The following is a 19861-nucleotide window of genomic DNA, read 5'->3' as shown; positions in this document are numbered from 1 at the left end:
ACCGTCGAAATTTTTAGTAAATCGAAAACATCACTATTATGCCATAAGGGAGGACCTATTACAAATATGCGAACGCCGAAAGCCGTTTACATATCTGAAATCACCTAATTTTTGTTACTTATCATGCGCAGTCGCACTAAAGAAATATATTTGGCAAAGCCCCGGTCAATGGGGTTTCAATATGTGAAAACGCCTCTTTTTTAGTTAACCGTAGGTACGAATGGTCAAACCATGTCCAAACTTGACGAAATTTTTACGGGGTCCCTAAATATATATACCAATCACATCTGCTGGTGTCGATCGACCATATTTCGAATTAGAGTTGACGATCACCTAAGTGTCAACTAGTGTATCATAACCTTTATATTAGGTTTAAAATAAAACTATCGCATTATGAAGCGACTATATGAAGGAAACTTCTAGGGATCGATCGACACCAGCCGATGTGATCGGTATATATATTTAGTGATCCTATAAAAATTTCATCCAATTCGGACCTCATTTAACCGTCAGAATTTTTGGTAAATCAAAAACACCACTATTATGCCATAAGGGAGGACCTATTACAAATATGCGAACGCCGAAAGCCGTTTGCATATCTGAAATCACCTAATTTTTGTTACCTATCATGCGCGGTCGCACTAAAGAAATATATTTGGAAAATCCCCGGTCAATAGGGTTTCAATATGTGAAAACGCCTCTTTTTTAGTTAACCGTAGGTACGAAAGGTCAAACCATGTCCAAAACGGACGAAATTTTTACGGGGTCCCTAAATATATATACCAATCATATCTGCTGGTGTCGATCGATCATATTTCGAATTAGAGTTGTCGATTTTCTAAGTGTCAACTAATGTATCATAACATTGATATTAGGTTTAAAATAAAACTATCGCATTATGAAGGAAGCAAGACGGCTAAATAATGCGCCTCTTATACATTAGGTCAATTAGGTTAGAAATTATGTGCGGCTGTGAGGCCGACCACACTATTTATTTATTTAAAAAATAATAATAATGTAAAATTATAAATATGACAAAATGATGTCGTTTTGTAACGTTGACCATTGACTTCGGGTTGTTCGGGTCGGTTCGGTTTCTAAGGGACTGAACCCAAAACCCAACCCAAATAGAATCGGTTCGGTTCGATTTTTTTATTTTCGGTTCGGTTTGATTCGGATTTCGGTTTGTTCGGATTCGGTTTGGGTTCGGGTCCGGTTTTTTTCGGTTTTCGGGTCAGTTTGTCCACCCCTAGAAGTGACTATGTGAAAGAAAGTTCCTTGTTTTTCTTTTTCAAGAACAAAAGTAAAAAAATAAAAAATAAAGGTGTTGTAGGAGAATTATTGTCTGTAATCTTCATGTGTATCTTGTCCTAATTAGTATAATTTAGTCTAGATAAGGAAGGATATATAATCTCTTATTCATCGAGATACTCAATGTAATGCCTATATATAAAGCCTCATTTTCAATGAATAAAGATGATGCTTAAATTCCAACCATGGACGACTCCACGCCGGCAAACCTGCGACGGCCCTTGCTTCCGAGAAACGACGACCCTTGTCAAACCCAGATCTCTGACGCATCTCGACGACCAATATGTCGAGCCTCCCTATCGTCACCCGCACACTTCGATACTAGAACAGCGCCACAAGCCCTCGACCCGACCCGATCGGTCTTCTCTGACTGGACCACAATAAATGATTTTTACCCCTCGGAAAAATTGGTAAATAACGAGCCATGGTAACTTTGCATCCAGAGTAAAAAGTGGTTTTATTATCAGTAATTTATTTCAGTAATTCAATTATAATTTTATTGATTTATTATATGGTTTATGTAACTAACCATATTTTGTTTTCCATGAAATTAACCGCGCAACGATACAAAATGCAATGGTGAGAGTTACTTCATCGTATATTCGTGGAAATATGGAATCAAGCATGATCGTGGAAATCAAGCAAGAGCAACACTTATAAACTGATTATTTGGCAAACAACCAAGTATGTTTTTGATTAACATTGATGCTTTCATGCAATTTCAATTCTTCTGAATTTTGTCTTTCATCGGGGACTTTCAACATCCATTTCCTTTCAACCCGATTGTTTCTTTTCTTGAGTGGTATACAAGGATATGATTCCCCTGGTACTGATGGAGCAGCTGGGAGTGTCGTTTTTACCATTTGTAGCCGTTGCGTGTAGCTACAAGTTTGAAAAAAATGGACAAACATTGGTTTGCGACAGAAATTGTCGCTTATACAACCGGTTTGTGACTGAAATTATCACTTATACCATTGTGACGGAATTTGTTACGGTTTATTGAATTGAGTTACAATACTTTGGGACTTAACCTCCAATTTAGTACTTGAAAGTTGTATCGTATATTGATACATAATGAATCTTCCCTCTTGTTAACCATAATATGTGTCTGAAATTTGCCATATTCATGTTGGATGTATTTATGCACCTAGTCCAGATTAATTTCTTTTGGTGCAACATCGTTTCATTGAAAGACAAAAACATTATGGTCAAAATATACAAGAGTGAGATATGAGAAGTTCTTGAAATAAGACACTTATTATATGGAAGAACATGAGAATATCTTCTCATTATTACGGATTTTAAAACAATTATACATTGCGGTTATTAAATGAAAAGAATGAAACATAACATTTCGGTTAATAGTCTGAATGACCTGTTTATTCCCAAGTTTATGTGACTAATGTTACTTAGTCGATGCATCAGTAATTGATTCATGGTTAAGATCTCAATCCAATTGTTGGCTAAAAATTCTCATTTAGTTCAACTAAATGAACATACGAAAATGTCTCGATGTAATTATGGTTTCATTACCAAAAGCAATATATTAATGCAATGTAACGCATTACATACTACATGACACCACCTACATAAGCCAACGGTTTTAATTGTGACAGAAGTCGGGATTACACGATCTTTGTGTGGTGCAATGCACACTTATATGATGTTTGATGTTATTCTTATACATATGTTTCAGTTCTCCATAATCTTTGGTGGATACATCATCTATTGATTTTGATCAAAACTTTGCAAGCTTGCATTGTAAAACACCGAAGGACTCCGTGCCATGAGCATTTGCTCCCGGTTTAATTTCGATCTGACAATGCTTGTTGTAGCATATTTATGCCTCGTTGGCATGATGAAGCCTTGATTGATGTCTTGTTACGACATGTTTCCACCTTATTTTGGTGATGATTTGTAGTGTTACATGCCATGTAATGCACTTTATATCCCACCGTTTCAAAATATGGCGATGTTTTTCACAGAATTCGAATTGAATTAATGCTCGTGCAAGATTAGGAGAGTGACAAACTATAATAGGTTCGCGAATTACGGCCTTGGCAATATCGCCAAGATGTTCCGTCCGCCGCCCTGTTTTACCCTTAATGGCATCAAAAATTGGCCAAACTCTTGGCTTGGCCCATAGGCCATTAGTAGCCTTCCAGGCCCCCTGTCAAGACCCCTGCAGCCCCCCACCCTCCCCCCGCAGCCCCCCATGCAGGACCCCCGCACGGCCTCCGCAGCCCCCTCGCACGGCCTTCTCACGAAGTCCTAGCCTTTTTTACTCTATTTTTTTGTTGATGCCAACAACCCTGTTGGGTAGGCCTATGCAACACCTATCCTTGTATTTGGATCTATGGTGTATATGCATGATATTTACATGTCAAAATCACTCGTGAATGATGTTTGAGGGTCTAAAACCCTTAAGCAACGTTACACGGCCATTTGGGACTATATCAGTGCACTTGCCGAGATTTATATTGTGATATTTATATGTCTTGACCTAAGACTATTTGTCTCTATATTCTTGTTTATGAATATGTTAAAGAGACGTTGAGTGCATAGCTAAATGAAAGCTATTAATGGATTTAGTTTTTAATCCATTGTGACTACGATGACGAGATCATCACAAAAGAATCAAAGAGTGGTTTAGTGCTCAAGCTTATATGTCTTATGGCGTTATGAGTTCAAGTCACATGCTTTTATGCATCAAGAGAGCAATTAAACCTATGAAATGGTTTTTGCCATAGTAGTTGTCTACGTTAATAAATTTAGTTTTTAATCAATTGTGTCTACGATGAAGAGATCATCACAAAATAATCAAAGAGTGGTTTAGTGCTCAAGTTTATATGCCTTGTGACGTTATGATTCAAGTCACATGCTTTTATGCATCAAGAGAGCATTTGAACCTATGAAATGGTTTTTATCATAGTAGTTGTCTACGTTGATGAATTCATAACGATACCATACATAAAAATTGGTGAGATGATAAGCTACTTGAAGGCAATCCTTGTGCCAACATTATTTATCACCTACACAATCATTGTGAAAGAGTTCTTATGTATCACTTCTAATGATGTAGCGCATCTCATGAGTCGAAATAGTGTGAATCCTATTCTTTCACGATACTAAGATTCAGAATAATGAATCAATGACTTGTATATGCTATTCTTTTGAGCAAAGATGTTATACGGATCAATATAATTCCTCCAAAGTAATGGAGATGTAATATATGCGTTAACAAGTGCATAAGCCTCTTTTATGATATGTCATTGACTATGCTCAATCTCTAAGCCTATTTTTTAGCAAAATTTAGGAGTGACATACACCCTCATACGCTAAAGAGAATGTGACATAAGATGGAATCCAAAATCGGCTTATCATGATTCACTTTGAGGATAAAGTATATTATGGTGATACATATATCATGGTTAAACTCAAACCATAACACTTAGATGTTATGGAGCACCCAAAACAATGACAAAAGTTGAAAAAGCCTAAAATTTCAAAATTTAAAAATTACGAGCTTGTCATTGTGAGGACCGGCTCACCTACTTTTAGGTGGGCTACTGAGTTGATACTTGCGTCACTGATTCCTAACACTCACGGCTACATACTCACAAAATGTGATCCCATTTGGAGACCTAGAACATGGTGAACCACTCGACACAAGTGGTCACTGACCTCCAGCGAATATTTCGTCTGGTTCCGGCAATGAGACCGGTGACATTGGATTCCTAAAATTTCGTAGCATTCGGGGTTCAGAAAGTCAGTGAACCATTCAGGTAAGTGTAAAACAGAGGTTCGGTATTGGTTATTGATATTCCTAGGCTTCCAACGAATCAACAATTGAAACCATAAGCTACGCCTTGTAGCGTGTCTTGTTTTACGGTATCCATCGATACCACCATCATTGACGTTACGGTTGTTACGATTTGTATGCTAGTATTTCAAATCTAACAATATGTATGTTTGTTAACGGATTATGTTAACGGTTTATCGTCCACATATTTTATGTGCCAATTTGCGCCTCCACAAACGCATAATGATAAGTTATTTGATGTTGAATTTTGTCTTTGAATAAGTCATGAACTCCCATCTATGTCCGCTTATAAACACTTTAATATGCGATCTTGTTTAATCACTTTTGATGAGCTAGTCTCACCGTCGTTAAGGGGAGAGAATAACAAGTTTGTTCAAGTTCAACGACTTGGTTTTGTCGTGGTTTGTCCCACTGTGCTTGATCATGTTCATAATAGTCCTATAAATGGAAGTGACAAAATTAGAGATACATGCTGCAACTATGCCTGTAAGGATTGATGTCCGACAGATGGACATGTAGTCACTCTCTGTTAGTGACGTGGTGACTCCACAAATGTGGTAGATGGTATCACTCGGCCGTGGCTCTCATGTAAGTGTGGAAAGACCACTTGGTTCGATTACTTGCTGAATGCGAGTTATGGCACAACTTGATCTACGATCAATGATACTCACTCGTCTGTTTCCTTAGATGATGGTTATCATTGGGGGAGCCTTAATGTCAATACTAATTCAAATGAGAGATCTTGAAGAATGTATGTTGAATGAGTTTGATATCGAGCCATACATACTCTGTTGAAGCAAAATTCCAACATTGTAGATTGGCCTATATGGAAAGTGTTATCCAGCAAGAATTGATGGTGATGATCGACCCGTGTCGCTGCCACAGCCTCCTGGAAAGTCGTAGGATCTAGTTTTAACAAAGAGATAGGTCATTCCTCAGGTAATGCCAACACCACACATGTAAATCCTATCGGTTATACCTTTGTTAGGCGTAGTGAGAAAGAGAAGAGTTTAGACTTACCTTAAGGAACAAACTCTCTGACAAAACGCCCTAGAATCAAATATGAGACGGTTTGTCCTCATAATACCTTATCAGTTAGATCTTTTCCAAAACAACTAAAATTGCAGCTTGTAGTCACACATAATCTATGTTGGGACTAAGTTAAGAGATGTAAATAAAGATCCTGAATGGATTGGTTTTAACCTAATTCAAGTGTCTCTAGACCACTTAGCGCAATAATTTAAATAAGGTAGATATATTAAAATGAAGTGTCATAGACTCTTAATGAACTAAGAGCCAAATGTTGCAATCCCGAAGCTCATTGCTTAAAACTCAAGGCTCACCACCTTGACCATCCAATCAAATCTTTTTGACTGGATAATGTAGGAGAATTCACTTCGAAGACTTTTTATTACATAGCCGGGATAGATGTTGAACATCTTGTAACCCCATGTTCATTCTGCATAATAGATAAGCATGAGTGACAATTAAGCGGTTGTAGTTTATAGCTAGGTCCCTCGTTACGCATAAGTAATTTACCCATAATTGTTTGGAATATGCAATATTGCATGCAGTTGTACTTTTGGAGAATGTTTGGCAAGATTTGATATTCAAATCATTGACCCATTTCTACTTTTAAAAAATGTGAAGAGCGTGCGTGTATGCTATTTATCTAAACTCCGAGCTTGAGTTATCGATCAGGGGGAGCATACCACATGTTATCTTCAACTGTAGTTGGTGCTTTGTGCTATTTTTCCCTTCGACCAAGCTTTTTATTTTACCCAAGAGGTTTTTTTTTTGTTTAGCAAGGTTTTTACCGAGGCAACAATTATGCACCATGACACATTATGATCGCGATACAAGGGGGACTGTTGTAGGAGAATTACTCTCCGTAATCTTCCGGTGTATCTTGTCCTAATTAGTATAAGTTAGTCTAGATAAAGAATTTTATATAATCTCTTATTTAATAGAATACTCAATGTATTACTTATATATAACGTCTCCTTATCAATGAATAAAAATGATACTTCTTCCTATTTAATCCGTATTACATTCTAACCATGATGAGCGTGAGACAATTGCTTCTGTCAAAGATAAGAAATTGAGGATTTATTTCAAATCTATGATTAAGCAAGCCAAGAAGTTGGCGGTTTCGTGTTGTAGGATTCACTTGGGCAGCCAGGAAACTTTTTCTAGTCCTGTTGGGAATTCAAATAACTCGGTAGATACCTCCCCTTTGTACGTTGCGGCTCATTTTCGCAGAGGTTTCAGATTCAGTTGATGGATTTGGAGGAAGCTTAAGGAGGCCGTGCCCAAGGTTTAAAGGGTTTTTGAATTGACTTCTTTAAAGACTCGGATTTTGAATATGTTGGACCCCATTTTGAAGGAGTTGTATGAGCAGCTTAGGGAGCTTGTTCTCAATGTTCCTGCGCATGGGAACTTTGAGACCCCATTGAGGGCATTGTTGTTTTTGGTCAGTTTCCCAGCTGGTGCTAAGTCTCTTGTGAATCACCCAAGGTGGATCTCTAGAGGACTTTACATGAATGGGCGTGACATTGAAAACTCTAGTTTTTTAGGTCCTTTCTTTCATATCAGTGCTCTGTCGGATCATCCTTTTTTCCAAAACTGAGTTCTTTTCAGAAGGTTCTAACACAGCTTCTTCGTACCGAATGATTAAGGAAAAAATGAACAAATTATACGATGGCCTCACAGAAGTTCTCCGCACATTACTGAAAAATCCAGACACCAAAGAGAAAGTTCTAGCTCGAGTACCTTGCTGTGGTTATCAATCTCAACTCAACCTCGTATGCTAATGGATCCTTCTTGCTCAAGTTCAGGGATGTTTGTCAGTCTCAGTGCTGTCATGCTTAGGCTTTGTAAGCCACTTTTAGATGCGAACTTAAGGAAATTGACAGGATATCTCTTTTGTTACCGAATGGATTAGTAAATATAATATGAAGAGCGGTAAATACTCTTTTGTTTGCGAGTGCTTCTTCCTGAATGCGAGAGTGCTCAATCTGGGTTTATTCAAAGCATTTTCTGATTATAGAGAATTAGTAGAGGAAATTAGCGAAAACGAAGAACTGCTTAATGCTATGATAACGACTTACGCCACAGTTGAACACTCGTATAGCTCAGCTGAAGAGAAATATAGTCATTAAAACAAGAAAGGCATTGCTACGACGCTCAGATACTAAAGGATGAACAACTTGTACAGCAGGCAATTTCTTTCTATCGATTGATGGTCGTGTGGCTAGGTGGCTTGGTTGGTGGATTCAAAATGCCTCTGCCCTCACCTTGCCCAGTAGAATTTGCTTCTATGCCAGAGCATTTTGTGGAAGATGCCATGGGTTGCTTATAGTTGCTTCCCGACTTCCAATAGCAGTTAGTGGAATCTTGTTGGATGATTTTATGAAGTTTATTGTCATGTTCATGGCAAGTCCGGAATATATCAGAAACCCTTATTTAAGATCGAAGATGGTGGAAGTCCTCAACTGCTTGATGCCTGTTGGAAATCGATCATCTCCTGCTCCTCCTACCTTGTTTGAAGGGAACAAACTTTCTCTGAAGTATCTTGTGAAGAATCTCTTCAAACTATATGTGGATATTGAGTACACTGGCTCTCACACAGTTTATGACAAGTATACCATCCGCCATAACATCGCGCAGCTTCTCAAGTATCTGTTGCAAGTACCTAGTTATCGAAATACTTGGAAAAAGGTTGCTAAGAAAGAGGAGAAGCACGTCTATTTGAATTTCCTAAACTGCTTAATGAATGACCGCATGTATCTTCTGGATGAAAGTTTCCAGACGATAGTTGAACACAAACAACTAAAGGCCGAGATGCCAAAATCTGCAGAATGGAAGCGTAGACCTGCTCAAGAGAGGAAGGAGAAAACTGGCCTCTTCCACTCGCAGGAAAATATTATCCGAAACATGGAGTTGGCAAATGAAGATCTGAGTATGTTGCATTTACTTCTGAACAGATTACAGCTCCTTTCCTACTCCCGGAGTTGGTTGAAAGGGTGGCGAGCATGCTGAACTATTTTATCTTGCAATTAGGTCCTAAAAGGAATTCTCTTATTCTGAAAGACCCCAAGTACAAGTTCGACCGAAAGCTATTAATCAAACAGATTGTTGACATATATGTTCATATGGCAAGAGGCGATAAAGACAACAATTTCGCAGCTGCCATCTCTAAAGATGGTAGGTCTTACAATGAACAATTGTTTAGTTGTGCTGCGAATTACCTTAACCTTAGGACAATTGGTGATGAGGAGGTCATAAGAAAGTTTGTTGAGCTTGGTTCAAAAGCTGAAGGTGCTGCTTCGGAGGCCTTGAACACTGAAGCTGCTATTGGAGATATACCAGATGAGTTTCTAGACCCTTTGACCAAAAAAAAAAGAGTTTCTAGACCCAATTCAGTACACTTTAATGAAGGATCCAGTAATTCTACCTTCTTCAAGAATCACGATAGACCGGTCTGTCATTCAGAGGGATCTTCTTAGTTTTAAGAACGATCCATTTAATCGTTCTCATCTTACTGCGGACATGTTAATACCAGATAAGGAAATGAAGGCACATGTACGAGCATTCATCAGGTCCCACGATTCAAAGAGGGGAAACAAGGCTAAGCATCCAGAAAGCAAGACTATTGACACTAAATACCATTCACCAGAACAGGTGCTATGCTAGCTGACTAGAACTTTGTTCAACTTAGCACTATTGTTAGTTTTTGTTTTTGTGATTAGGATGATTTCTTGTAGACAACCTGTTAATCTGTTATTGCTCTACTGAGTCTCAGCTTAAATAATTGGTTCCCTTCGGTAATGACAGTCTAACAATGTTTATATGACAACCATTTAAACAATATGGAGTATTCACTGATATCAAAACGGCAGACTCAGCGGCTGGGTATTTTTCCCAATTCTTGTTCTAGTATTTTACCTTAATATATTTATAAAAAAAACTATCCTATAATTATTTTAAAAAAGATGATTTCATACTAGCTCTGAAACTTGGAAGGTATAGACAACTGGGGATATATATATCAAAAGGCATGGTAGAATGAAGCATAAACTTATATTTAATAATCATAGACAAAAGATTATTAAAGTAGACAACAATCTAGTATAAATGTACAATCATATAATCATGTTTAGAATGTCAAGGAATGAAATAGCCAGGAAGCTCAAGAGTTTACCGTCAACTGCTTTTGACCTGGGAAATATCAAAGTAAAGGTCAATCGAGACTCGAAATAATATGCTTGAACCATACTCGTTTGGATTTTCTAACTTCTGAAACCAGTATTTGTTTTTTTTTTTTTTGGTTACGGAAATTAGTGTCTTTTATACTTGATTATTGGAGATAATAAACTGGATCCCTTTCACCCTGAAAATGGGAGTCAACACAAAAGGGATCAATGCTTAACAGTTAACACCACATCCAGATAACGAAGCTACCATGGTGGTACACTACCAAAGGTCCAATGCAGTAGAAGCTACTACAGCTCTTAATCTACTCATTATGACCACTACATGAGTAACACGAGGTAAGAACAGGGATAGCTCACTAGACCAAAATTTTGGGTGCTAAGAGCAGAAGTTCATTCTTCATTGGATCTAATCCAGTCTTTTAGTATGCTTCAGTGTCCCAAACATCAATCTGAAGAAGGGGACATCATTCTTATTTTTACAGATTATTTATTTAACAAATAGTAATTTTCAACCGTTATAAATTAGATCAGACGAACCATGAATCCAATTTTTTGAGATGCCGGTCCAAAAGGCATAATAAAGCACACCTTATCTTCTGTAACCACTTTAGACGGAGTGCAATTCTAACTTTAAAGTAACCATTTCAGTATGACCAGGTAGTGTTGTCTCCATTTGAAATTACAAACAACACTTTTTAAACCTAAAGGGTAGCTTAGCCTAACGAAATAACTGTCTATGCTTGAATATAAATAAGGATAATATTCTTTACTACTATCTTGTCTAGTAGTTGCTGATAACAATGGTGGGTGAGCTATGCCTATCAAGATTTTAAAAACCAAGAAGAGATAAGCTATTAAGGTTGAAAACCAATTAACTGCCTTCAAGCAACGCCATAACACAAGTATCAGATGAAAAGTTGGCTCCAAATCTGATATTAATTGCACTTCACTCAATACCATTTTATAAAATTCCCAAATAAAAAAATGTTTAAACAAAAGATGTTTATAAGAAAACCAAAACACAGTGACTACGGAGCTTAAGTACCACCAATCTCTTTTCTCCTTAGAGTAGTTCATGGTGGAAATATCTTAAGTAGTCAATAATGGAAATATTACATGTATTATTGAGATTCAGTCTATGCCAATCCATCATTGCAATAGATCACTGCCAATCTTCAAAGTAACCTTGCCGTTAGAAATGTGTACCTTCAGGTGGTTGGACGAGTTTCCGGTTGTGTGACGTTGTCATTTCCTTCTTCAGCTGCATCAATATATTTTCCATGGTGAAATCCCGCTGCCAATTCGCCAGCATTCCAAACTTTTTTGAGTCAACCTGGTCCCAAACACTAAATTAAATAACACTGATGGAAAACAGAAATTCTTGAACAGATGGAGGAAAACTACTCATCTATATTTGTAAAGCAAGATGGAATATGACAATGGCTCAATAAAACTGCCTTCAACTCAGAAGCTTACATTTCATATTACACCTATATAATTCAAAGTTCCTGACAGTCTAAATTCCTAATTCTTATCACATGAATATATGATATAGTGATAAGCTTTGATTAATCTTCAAATAACATTGAAATCATTTCCTCAACCTGTTTCTATTATAAGGTTTGGGATAAGCACTTATGAAAATGTGGCACAGATATCGAAATGAGGAGCTATGCCAATAATTGTTCGGCACAAGCAATTGAATTTCCAATAAAATGCAGGTAGTGAGAAAACATACCACTCCAGTTTCATGATTGACACAGGTCATTTTGATGCGTGTATGGAATCGTACACTAGGTGGCTTCTCAGGATAATCTTTGTCGCAGAACAGTTTTAGTTGATATATGCGCCCCTCATGAACAGTCTGAAACAATGACAACAGGCAAAATGAGCAATTTCGGTTTGAAACATGAAATACAAGCCACTATATCAACTTCCTTAAAACAATGCAGAACTAATTTGCAAGCAACAATATCCGAAAAAGAAATGTTGTAAAGAGCGCAATCACTTCAAGCAGGCTGTGAGAAATTGCAATATCAAATGAAATTGGACAACATAACCACCTAAAGAATTAAAAGAAAATTTGGCATACTACAGCACTATCAGTAAATTCAAGCTCCAGCAAAAAGTCCAGTAACACCCAAAGATACTTTACTTCCTGGAAGTAGCATATTCTATATTTCTTCATGCCAAGGAGAAGATCCAGGAACCGGAGTTGGTTTCTTCTCTGGCCTTGAAGTTGGACCAGAATCAGTTTAAGTGTACTTAACTGAATTCAAGGAAAGAAGAAGACTAACTCAGATGAGATGTGGAGTAAAGTTCAAGGACAAAGTTGAGATAAAAATATCAAAAGATAAAATTACACTACAGTGGAACATATTTTATGATTTTCTGTGGGCCCATTTGTACGGCTAAGTATACTTGCTTATAAAGTTGCTCTAGATTAAGCTCAGATATAACCCTGGTCTTGTGATTTTTCACCTGTATATCTAAGATTATCATACCATGCTGAAAAAAGTGCATACCGAAATCATACGTCATTGTAAGCTCATATCTACTGGAATTATGACACCAGAAAGTGCAGCCCACCAATCTGACTGAATATATAATCAAAGTTGTTTTCATGAACGAGTAACAAGATAGAGTGAACGGAAGTTGGTAAGGACCCAAACAAGCCATGATAATTAGACATTCATGCCGATAGAATACTTTTATAATCTCTGACCACGTTGGGCACTCAACTGGGTGACTATAATAAAATTTGATCAATCATTTTTGTTAAAAAAATAGATGTGGAAATAATTGTTTAACAAGTCTAGCACATGTTGATACCCGGCCTTATATATAAAGGCAACATGTTGTGACACCGCCAACACCACTAGCAGGCTGCGAGCAGATCAGTGTCATAAAAATAGAATCTCTAGAGCTGAAAACAAGCTGTTGAGCCCCCATCACCCCAAAATTTTCTGCAAGGGCAGTTCCACCCTAGGGATTCAAGCATGCCACTTTTGCGAATACAAGAAATAGTTAGAACTGTTATGTTGATAGTGCTGCATGGGTAACAGACAGAAAAGGGAAGAAAGTAGAGAAGGTAAAAAGAAGAGGATTACCAGTTTACCACAGAATGTAGACAAGAATTCCCCTCATAAACTACACTCAATTAACTATGATACCAATCCAACAATTCTATAGCATAAAAACCTAATACCCTAACTAGACATGACAACCAAAACAAATATGTTAAACTATTAGTAAATGAACAATCATATTTCCCCTCAAAAGTTACCATAGCCTTATCAATCTGAACAGGCTTTGCATCGTCTTAGGAAACTTATTGTCAGAAAAAGTTGCCTTAGCCATCTTCCATGTATCTGATGATGGCATCGAGGAATCATTTAGTTAGCTGGCGGGGCCTCAAGGAATGCCTTGAGAAGGCTTATTCCATTGCCAAGTAGAATAGCAGGCAGCAAAATGTGCAGAACTATATTAAAACAATGGAACCAACCCACAACTTGGTATCATTCTTTCTTAGGCTCCACTTGGTTACTACCTACTAACCAACTGAATGGAAATTATGGATATGAGATGATATAGATAGACTCATACTACACTAATTGATCCCAAATTGCATAAATCTGATCATGTATCAAAGCATTTGATATAAATTAATAGAAAACAAGGATGATTTATGCAGGGGGGGGGGGGGGGTGGGTTAATATCTGGGAGGGGAAAAAGTACTGACGCACTTGCTTACATTATGTGGGCCAATTATAGTACCCGTCCAGGAGCGCATGAATATGTCATCTCCATCATCCATTCCATAACTGACAGTACCATCTCCAATTCCCTTCTCTCCACGTTCAAGTTCCTCCAGCAACCTGAAATTTCGTGGCACTGCAGTGGACAGAATCAAAAGACATGAGACGCATCCAAAACTTGCATAGTGTACTCAACACTACCAATACTTGTTCTCATAGTAATAGACTGAAAACTGAGACTAAAGCAATAATATTTATATTGGGGAAACATGTATTTGAACGCAATGCAATGAGTACATAGTAATAAAAAGACTGAATTGAACAGGAAACTTAGAACATGTCGGATCTTAAATGCAAGATGAAGACTAAAACAAATTCTGACCACATTAACACCTCATACCAATACACTCACCTCTTGTCTGGCTTATTCTCAATTTTCAGACACCGGTAACTAATTATATTGTAATAAGTTCAAAAAATGAGTATCCGTCTTATGATCCTGGATTAACACATCGATTAGCAAGTAACCATATCAACTTCCTTCCTCGGATTCAACAGATTAAAAGGTATATCAGTATGTACAATAACTAAAACAAAAAGAAATTGATGTGTTTCAGCTCATGACTAAGTACACAGCTGAAGCAATCCAGTTCCTCTTGAATCTACCAGTGCAACATAAACCCGAATTACAGACATATACTAGTTCCATATCCAATCTGAGATCAAATTCAACTACTTGCTGCTTTCATAAACGAAATCCAATCCAAGATTAGGACTCTAGTCAGGTGCTGATTAATTTTTGAAACGAACGAGTTGAACTGAAATTCACAGAACCAAAAAAAGAAAAGAAAAAAGGAAATCGAATAAAGAAAAGAAGCGAGAATCAAAGTGAAGAGGATTGTACCGACGATACTAGATCCGGCAGAACCAATCGTCATGAAATCCGATCGGAGAAGAGAGAGGGAGGGTTTGGCGTAGTTGTTTAAGGCTGCGGAGAATAACGTGTAGGGGCACGACGACTCGCAACTTGAGGAATATGCAATTTTGATTTTCAAACCGCCTCACGCCTTCTTTATGAAGAGAGAGAGAATATATGCACAAAATAATGTATTCTACAATGCACCTAATATCAATTATCATACCCAAAAAGCAAAACTCACCGGGGCTAGTTGGGTAACTTGGCTAACATTTTGATATCCATGTTTTCATTTTAAAAAATGAAAGTACGATGAAAATGTGTTCATTAAAATATTTTTTAAAACACTCAAGGAGTTTGGTGTAGTGGTAATACAGGCTGCATCTGCATGTTGGGCGAATGCTGATGTGATACTCCTGCTAATAAGAGGTCACTAGTTCGATCATCCGCATGTGAAAAACACATCTTGAGGAGGACATGTACCGTATCTGCTCTCCAGGTCCGGAGTGGTAGACCCACATGTTCACCATTTTTTGTACCAAAAAAAAAAATCTTAAAACACACAATAAAAAAATTTAAAAATAAGAAGTGAAAACATCAATTTTACATTGCATTAATTTTTAATTTGACGTTTTCACTTTTCTATTTTCTTAATTTTATATTTAAACTTATTTTTAGAAAGTGTTTTAAAAAAACGTTACCGAACAAGATTATTTCCTAGTTTCTTTTGTAAATGAACCTCAATTATTCTAAGATTCTACTATATATACTACGGACATTAGTTGTGAAATGAAATATAGCCGGAGGTTCCTTTTCTATATGCGTACGAGCTACCCAATAATATGCAGACAAGCCAAAATGAAATCTTAGTATTACCAACCTGGTGTATCAAACCTAGAGATTTAGCAGCAATCTTTCAGATGTACAGTATAACACCACATGATTTACATGAAATTCAATTTTTATTTAGTAATTGAACAATTTAAGTCATGTATTTTCTACTGCGCTAACAGGAAAAATTTCATTCTGATCATCGTCCTCAAATAGCTCCCTTTTAGCAGAGACCAGCAAGACCATCACAAAATATACTGATATGCTGTTTTTCTTCATACCAATACCAAAGAGGGACGGACGGGTCAACTTTTGGGTAAAGAGACAATGATGAGGATATGTAAGAGACTGACATAGGTGATCATATGACTAATGACACCAGAAAACCCAGTTTAAGTACTTTCTTTTCTCCCTTCCCTAAGCAATGCACGGCTTTATTTGCACATATATTGCTGCGGACATGACATTTTCTTTCAATCATTGGAAGTAGTACAATGGGGCAAAGCTTCTTTCAGATATAGCTTTACATTTGAAAGATAACTGACCATAAGTACTATACATTCTACTCTATACTTAACCAAGATGAAATTTCACTGTGAGAATTAGCCAAGAGCAAAGGCCACCAAGGTTTTACAGGTCAAACATATTACAAGTATTAGTCATATACTTCCTCAAATATTTGATTTCGTTCAATTTCTGTAACATGTTCAGTTAGGAAACTCATACTGGCTGCCTTGATTCTTGCTTTTACATTGTTTCAACTGTTCCCGGAGGCTACTGACAACCTCATTGAGTCTCCTAATGTTCTTCTCTTGCAATAATATGATCTACAGAAAGAAACATGAAGTTTCAGGAGCTAAAGAAACTCAAAAGTGATGGAAAAAGCTACTGATATATGTACTGTGAATTCACTGAAATGAACACTGTCATATATTAGATAAAAGTCAGGCTAATCCAGTAATCCAATATAACATTTGTCATAAGACTCATGAGCAATTTCTATTAACATACTTATATACATCCATAAATTCCAAGCAGACTCATTAAAACAGAAGAAAAGTGAAAAGAGAAGAGATTTTTTTGGGTCTGAGAAAGGAGAAGAAATAAGCCCAATCAATTGCTTCTTGAACGTTGTAAAGTTGTACATGGAGAGGATATCATAACTTTACCAGCCAAAATATAAAAGTTTAGCGTAACTTCCACCTACTTCCACTGTTTTGACGTGAACATAAGCTTCTATTTTTATCTCCCTCCATTCTTTCCTTCCATAGTATAATCTTGTTCGAAATTAGGACAATTTTCTCACAAATTTCCCTCACCAATCCCAATACATATTTAGCTCTTCCAGTCTCAACTCTAGCAGAGTAATGAACAATTTTCTTAATCTATTTTCTCTCCAAAGAAGACGCACAACGATTAACACAATTAGTAAACTATACAAATTCTGATCAGCCCTCGAAAGAAAAAAGATTGCATCATTGGCAAACTATCAATGACAAATCTACACTCCTTGCCTTCCTACTTTCACAGTTTCTATCAGTTGCATGTCCGATGCTCTTTTTAACCACTCCACTCACACCAACAACCACCTAAGTTTAAGAGAAAGGAAGGCCAATACAAGAAATTTCAAAGCAGATGCAGGTCCAACATTTGAATTCCTTTGCAAGCGCTCATATTTCATGCTTACTGTACAAAAAACTAACCTCATGAAGATTTCTCTCATAAATTTTTAATCATTCTGCATGAAGGGTAAATGTTTTCCTCATAAGGAAAATCTATATATAACTGAAATAAGCATAAATGTTGTCCTCATCCTTTTTAAAAAAAATCTTTTTATTTGTCTGAAAAATGATTCTTTCCTGTTTGAAGAGTAACACCAGAGAATGGAAATTCTCCAGTCTGATAGCAAGTGACAAGAATTAGGTCTGTCCATATAGTACAGAAGAATATAAAGTGGTTTACTTCTTCTTCTAAGGACAAGCATGTAGTTTAAAGACCAAACACCTAAATTGATTTTAAAAAGAAAACACAATTCATCATAAACAACGAGAAAGACTTTGCATGATGAACTTTAATATTTCTAAAACCAAATCATATCAAAACATCAATTCAAAACAATATAGTAAAAGAGAACACTTGTTACCTTCTCTTTTACAACTTCTTCCCTCTTCGAGCTCTGGCTTGGGTATTGAGAGATACTTGGAGTTGCATCAAGGTCAGGTACAAGTTGTTGCTTCCACTCAAACTGGGAAGTGATTATAAGAACAACTAGCAGAAAGGCGAGCAACACCGGTTTTGACATCATTCACAGTTACAAACCTGTTTCAAATCAAAGTAAAACAAAAACAATCAACACACATCAGAGTTGGAACTCACTACATCCCTCCTTGTATTCAGTCAAAGCACGTCTGATTAAAGAAACATAGGTTACATTTTACACCACTACATATGTTAACTGATTTAAAAAATGTCAGGGAAGATGCAGAAATCAAACTTAAGCTCGATTTGTCAAAGTATTTCATTTCATATTATTTATTCTTCCAAACAAGAGAGACATTGTAAGACCCAAAATATAGAAAGGATTAGAACCCGCCCTAGTCAGGACTACCTGGTTTCAATTTGATAATGGTTTGAGCTTTCAAAATTGAGATTTACATGAACGGTTCACGTTGAACAGTTTTAATTCATTTATTGATTTAATCTAATTTCGATACCTTGTCCGAATTTGATGAAATTTTGTAGAGATGATCTTGAATAAATAACAAAGTAAGTATGACCACATATGAGTGATATGACAGACGAATGTGCTAGTAACTGCAGAGAGGGCATATAAAGCAACAACTGTAAACAAAAATTTGCGTAATAGAATCTGTCATTTGTTAAGAATACTTTGTTTGATACCCAAATCACCTCATACATAAATCCACAGCAACCACCAAAACAGAAGATAACCAATTCCACCCTGGGATAATTGAATTAATCAATTAGATTATGAGTTGTTCTGTAAGTAGGGTTGAATTAGGTACTGATAAATTCAAATATGAATTCGAAAGAGTTCAATCTAAATCCAATTGAATCAAAGTCGGCTATGATCGAAACGCTACATCCGGCCATCAAGAAACCAAGAATCAGAAATGAAAGGGACGACTCACTTACAGATTGGCGTTTGCAGCAAAAGCCTGAGTTCATGATGATCGGCCCTTGGACTCCATCGTCGCTGTGAATTGGGTAGTTGGACTTCGGAAATTTGAATTTGCTTGGAGAGAATGAGGTCTTTCCTTTCTGCTACTATTTCAACTCATGCTTATATACCTTGCAAAAACTCTACTTTAAGTTATGTGACAATATTAGTTTACAAAGTTCCCAATATTAGATTTGCTTTTACTTTTGATATTGAGTCCTAAAAATTTAGGATGTGAGATTTGGGTGTTGAGTTAGATTAGTAATTGGGGGGAAGGGTCCCAATCGACTGTCCGGCTGCGTCGATTCCTTCCTTAGAGGGTTGATGAACTGTGACAAAATCATCTGCTACTTGTTGTAACACACAGACCGTGGATGCAAATTACACTAATCAAGTGAAGCCAAAGTTCCACTCAATCTATATAGTTGTAGACACATGAAATTTAACGAAGTAAATTATATTCGTTAAATGATTAAATCGACCAAGAGTCCGATAAAATTGCACACGTGGCCCAAAAAGTCAACAAAGTTGGTGCGGATCCGAATAAAACTCATGTCAGCACATAAACGGATGGTCATAGTTGAAGCTACGTGATTCCGACGTAAATCGGAAAATTAAATGTCATTGACGATTCGAAATGGTAATCAGATATTTGATTAAATTAATAAATTCCTTAACGGATATAATTAAGTCAATTATTTTCTATTTAATTTAATTATGAGAATAACTAATTTAAAATTAATTAGAAAATACATATTGATTTAATTATACAATTAAAGAAATTTATTATTTCAGTGTCATTAAAATATTCTAAAAAATAAAATC

General features: G+C 36.6%; 2 protein-coding genes and 1 pseudogene across 3 annotated transcripts; 1 reads left to right on the top strand and 2 right to left on the bottom strand.

Moving 5' to 3' along the window:
- Positions 1–5695: 5695 nt before the first annotated feature.
- LOC126787202 (probable ubiquitin conjugation factor E4) lies at positions 5696–9900 on the top strand (annotated as a pseudogene).
- Positions 9901–11280: 1380 nt separating this feature from the next.
- On the bottom strand, positions 11281–15181 carry LOC126789546 (ubiquitin-conjugating enzyme E2 variant 1D-like). Its single transcript, XM_050515736.1, has 4 exons — positions 15013–15181; positions 14105–14244; positions 12089–12214; positions 11281–11683 (listed from the first exon to the last, which is right to left on the bottom strand). The coding sequence occupies exons 1-4, from the start codon at positions 15044–15046 to the stop codon at positions 11543–11545; spliced, it is 441 nt and encodes a 146-aa protein (XP_050371693.1). The 5' UTR covers positions 15047–15181; the 3' UTR covers positions 11281–11542.
- Positions 15182–16275: 1094 nt separating this feature from the next.
- Positions 16276–19157, bottom strand: LOC126785895 (uncharacterized). Of its 2 annotated transcripts, none has more exons than XM_050511572.1 (3): positions 19008–19154; positions 17999–18174; positions 16276–16682 (listed from the first exon to the last, which is right to left on the bottom strand). In XM_050511572.1, exons 2-3 carry the CDS (start codon positions 18158–18160, stop codon positions 16563–16565), a joined length of 282 nt encoding a protein of 93 aa, XP_050367529.1. In that variant the 5' UTR covers positions 18161–18174; positions 19008–19154; the 3' UTR covers positions 16276–16562. The 2 variants fall into 2 exon arrangements, with proteins under 2 accessions (XP_050367529.1, XP_050367528.1); XM_050511571.1 differs by having other exon boundaries at positions 16278–16682; positions 19012–19157.
- Positions 19158–19861: the final 704 nt, after the last annotated feature.

The sequence above is a fragment of the Argentina anserina genome, chromosome 3, assembly GCF_933775445.1.
Source record: "Argentina anserina chromosome 3, drPotAnse1.1, whole genome shotgun sequence".
NCBI classification, from domain to species: domain Eukaryota; kingdom Viridiplantae; phylum Streptophyta; class Magnoliopsida; order Rosales; family Rosaceae; genus Argentina; species Argentina anserina.
Note: the sequence above shows the minus strand (reverse complement) of the source record. Positions and strands in the feature narration are given on the sequence as shown.

Excerpts from the sequence above, each read along its gene's own strand:
- LOC126789546 (XM_050515736.1), bottom strand. The coding sequence starts at position 15,046 with ATGACGATTGGTTCTGCCGGATCTAGTATCGTCG. Across the intron at positions 14,245-15,012 it reads TGCCGGATCTAGTATCGTCG|TGCCACGAAATTTCAGGTTG; the intron begins GTACAATCCTCT and ends TGTCCACTGCAG. Across the intron at positions 12,215-14,104 it reads CTATAATTGGCCCACATAAT|ACTGTTCATGAGGGGCGCAT; the intron begins GTAAGCAAGTGC and ends TCATTGTTTCAG.
- LOC126785895 (XM_050511571.1), bottom strand. The coding sequence starts at position 18,160 with ATGATGTCAAAACCGGTGTTGCTCGCCTTTCTGCTAGTTGTTCTTATA. Across the intron at positions 16,683-17,998 it reads AAGAAGTTGTAAAAGAGAAG|ATCATATTATTGCAAGAGAA; the intron begins GTAACAAGTGTT and ends TTCTTTCTGTAG.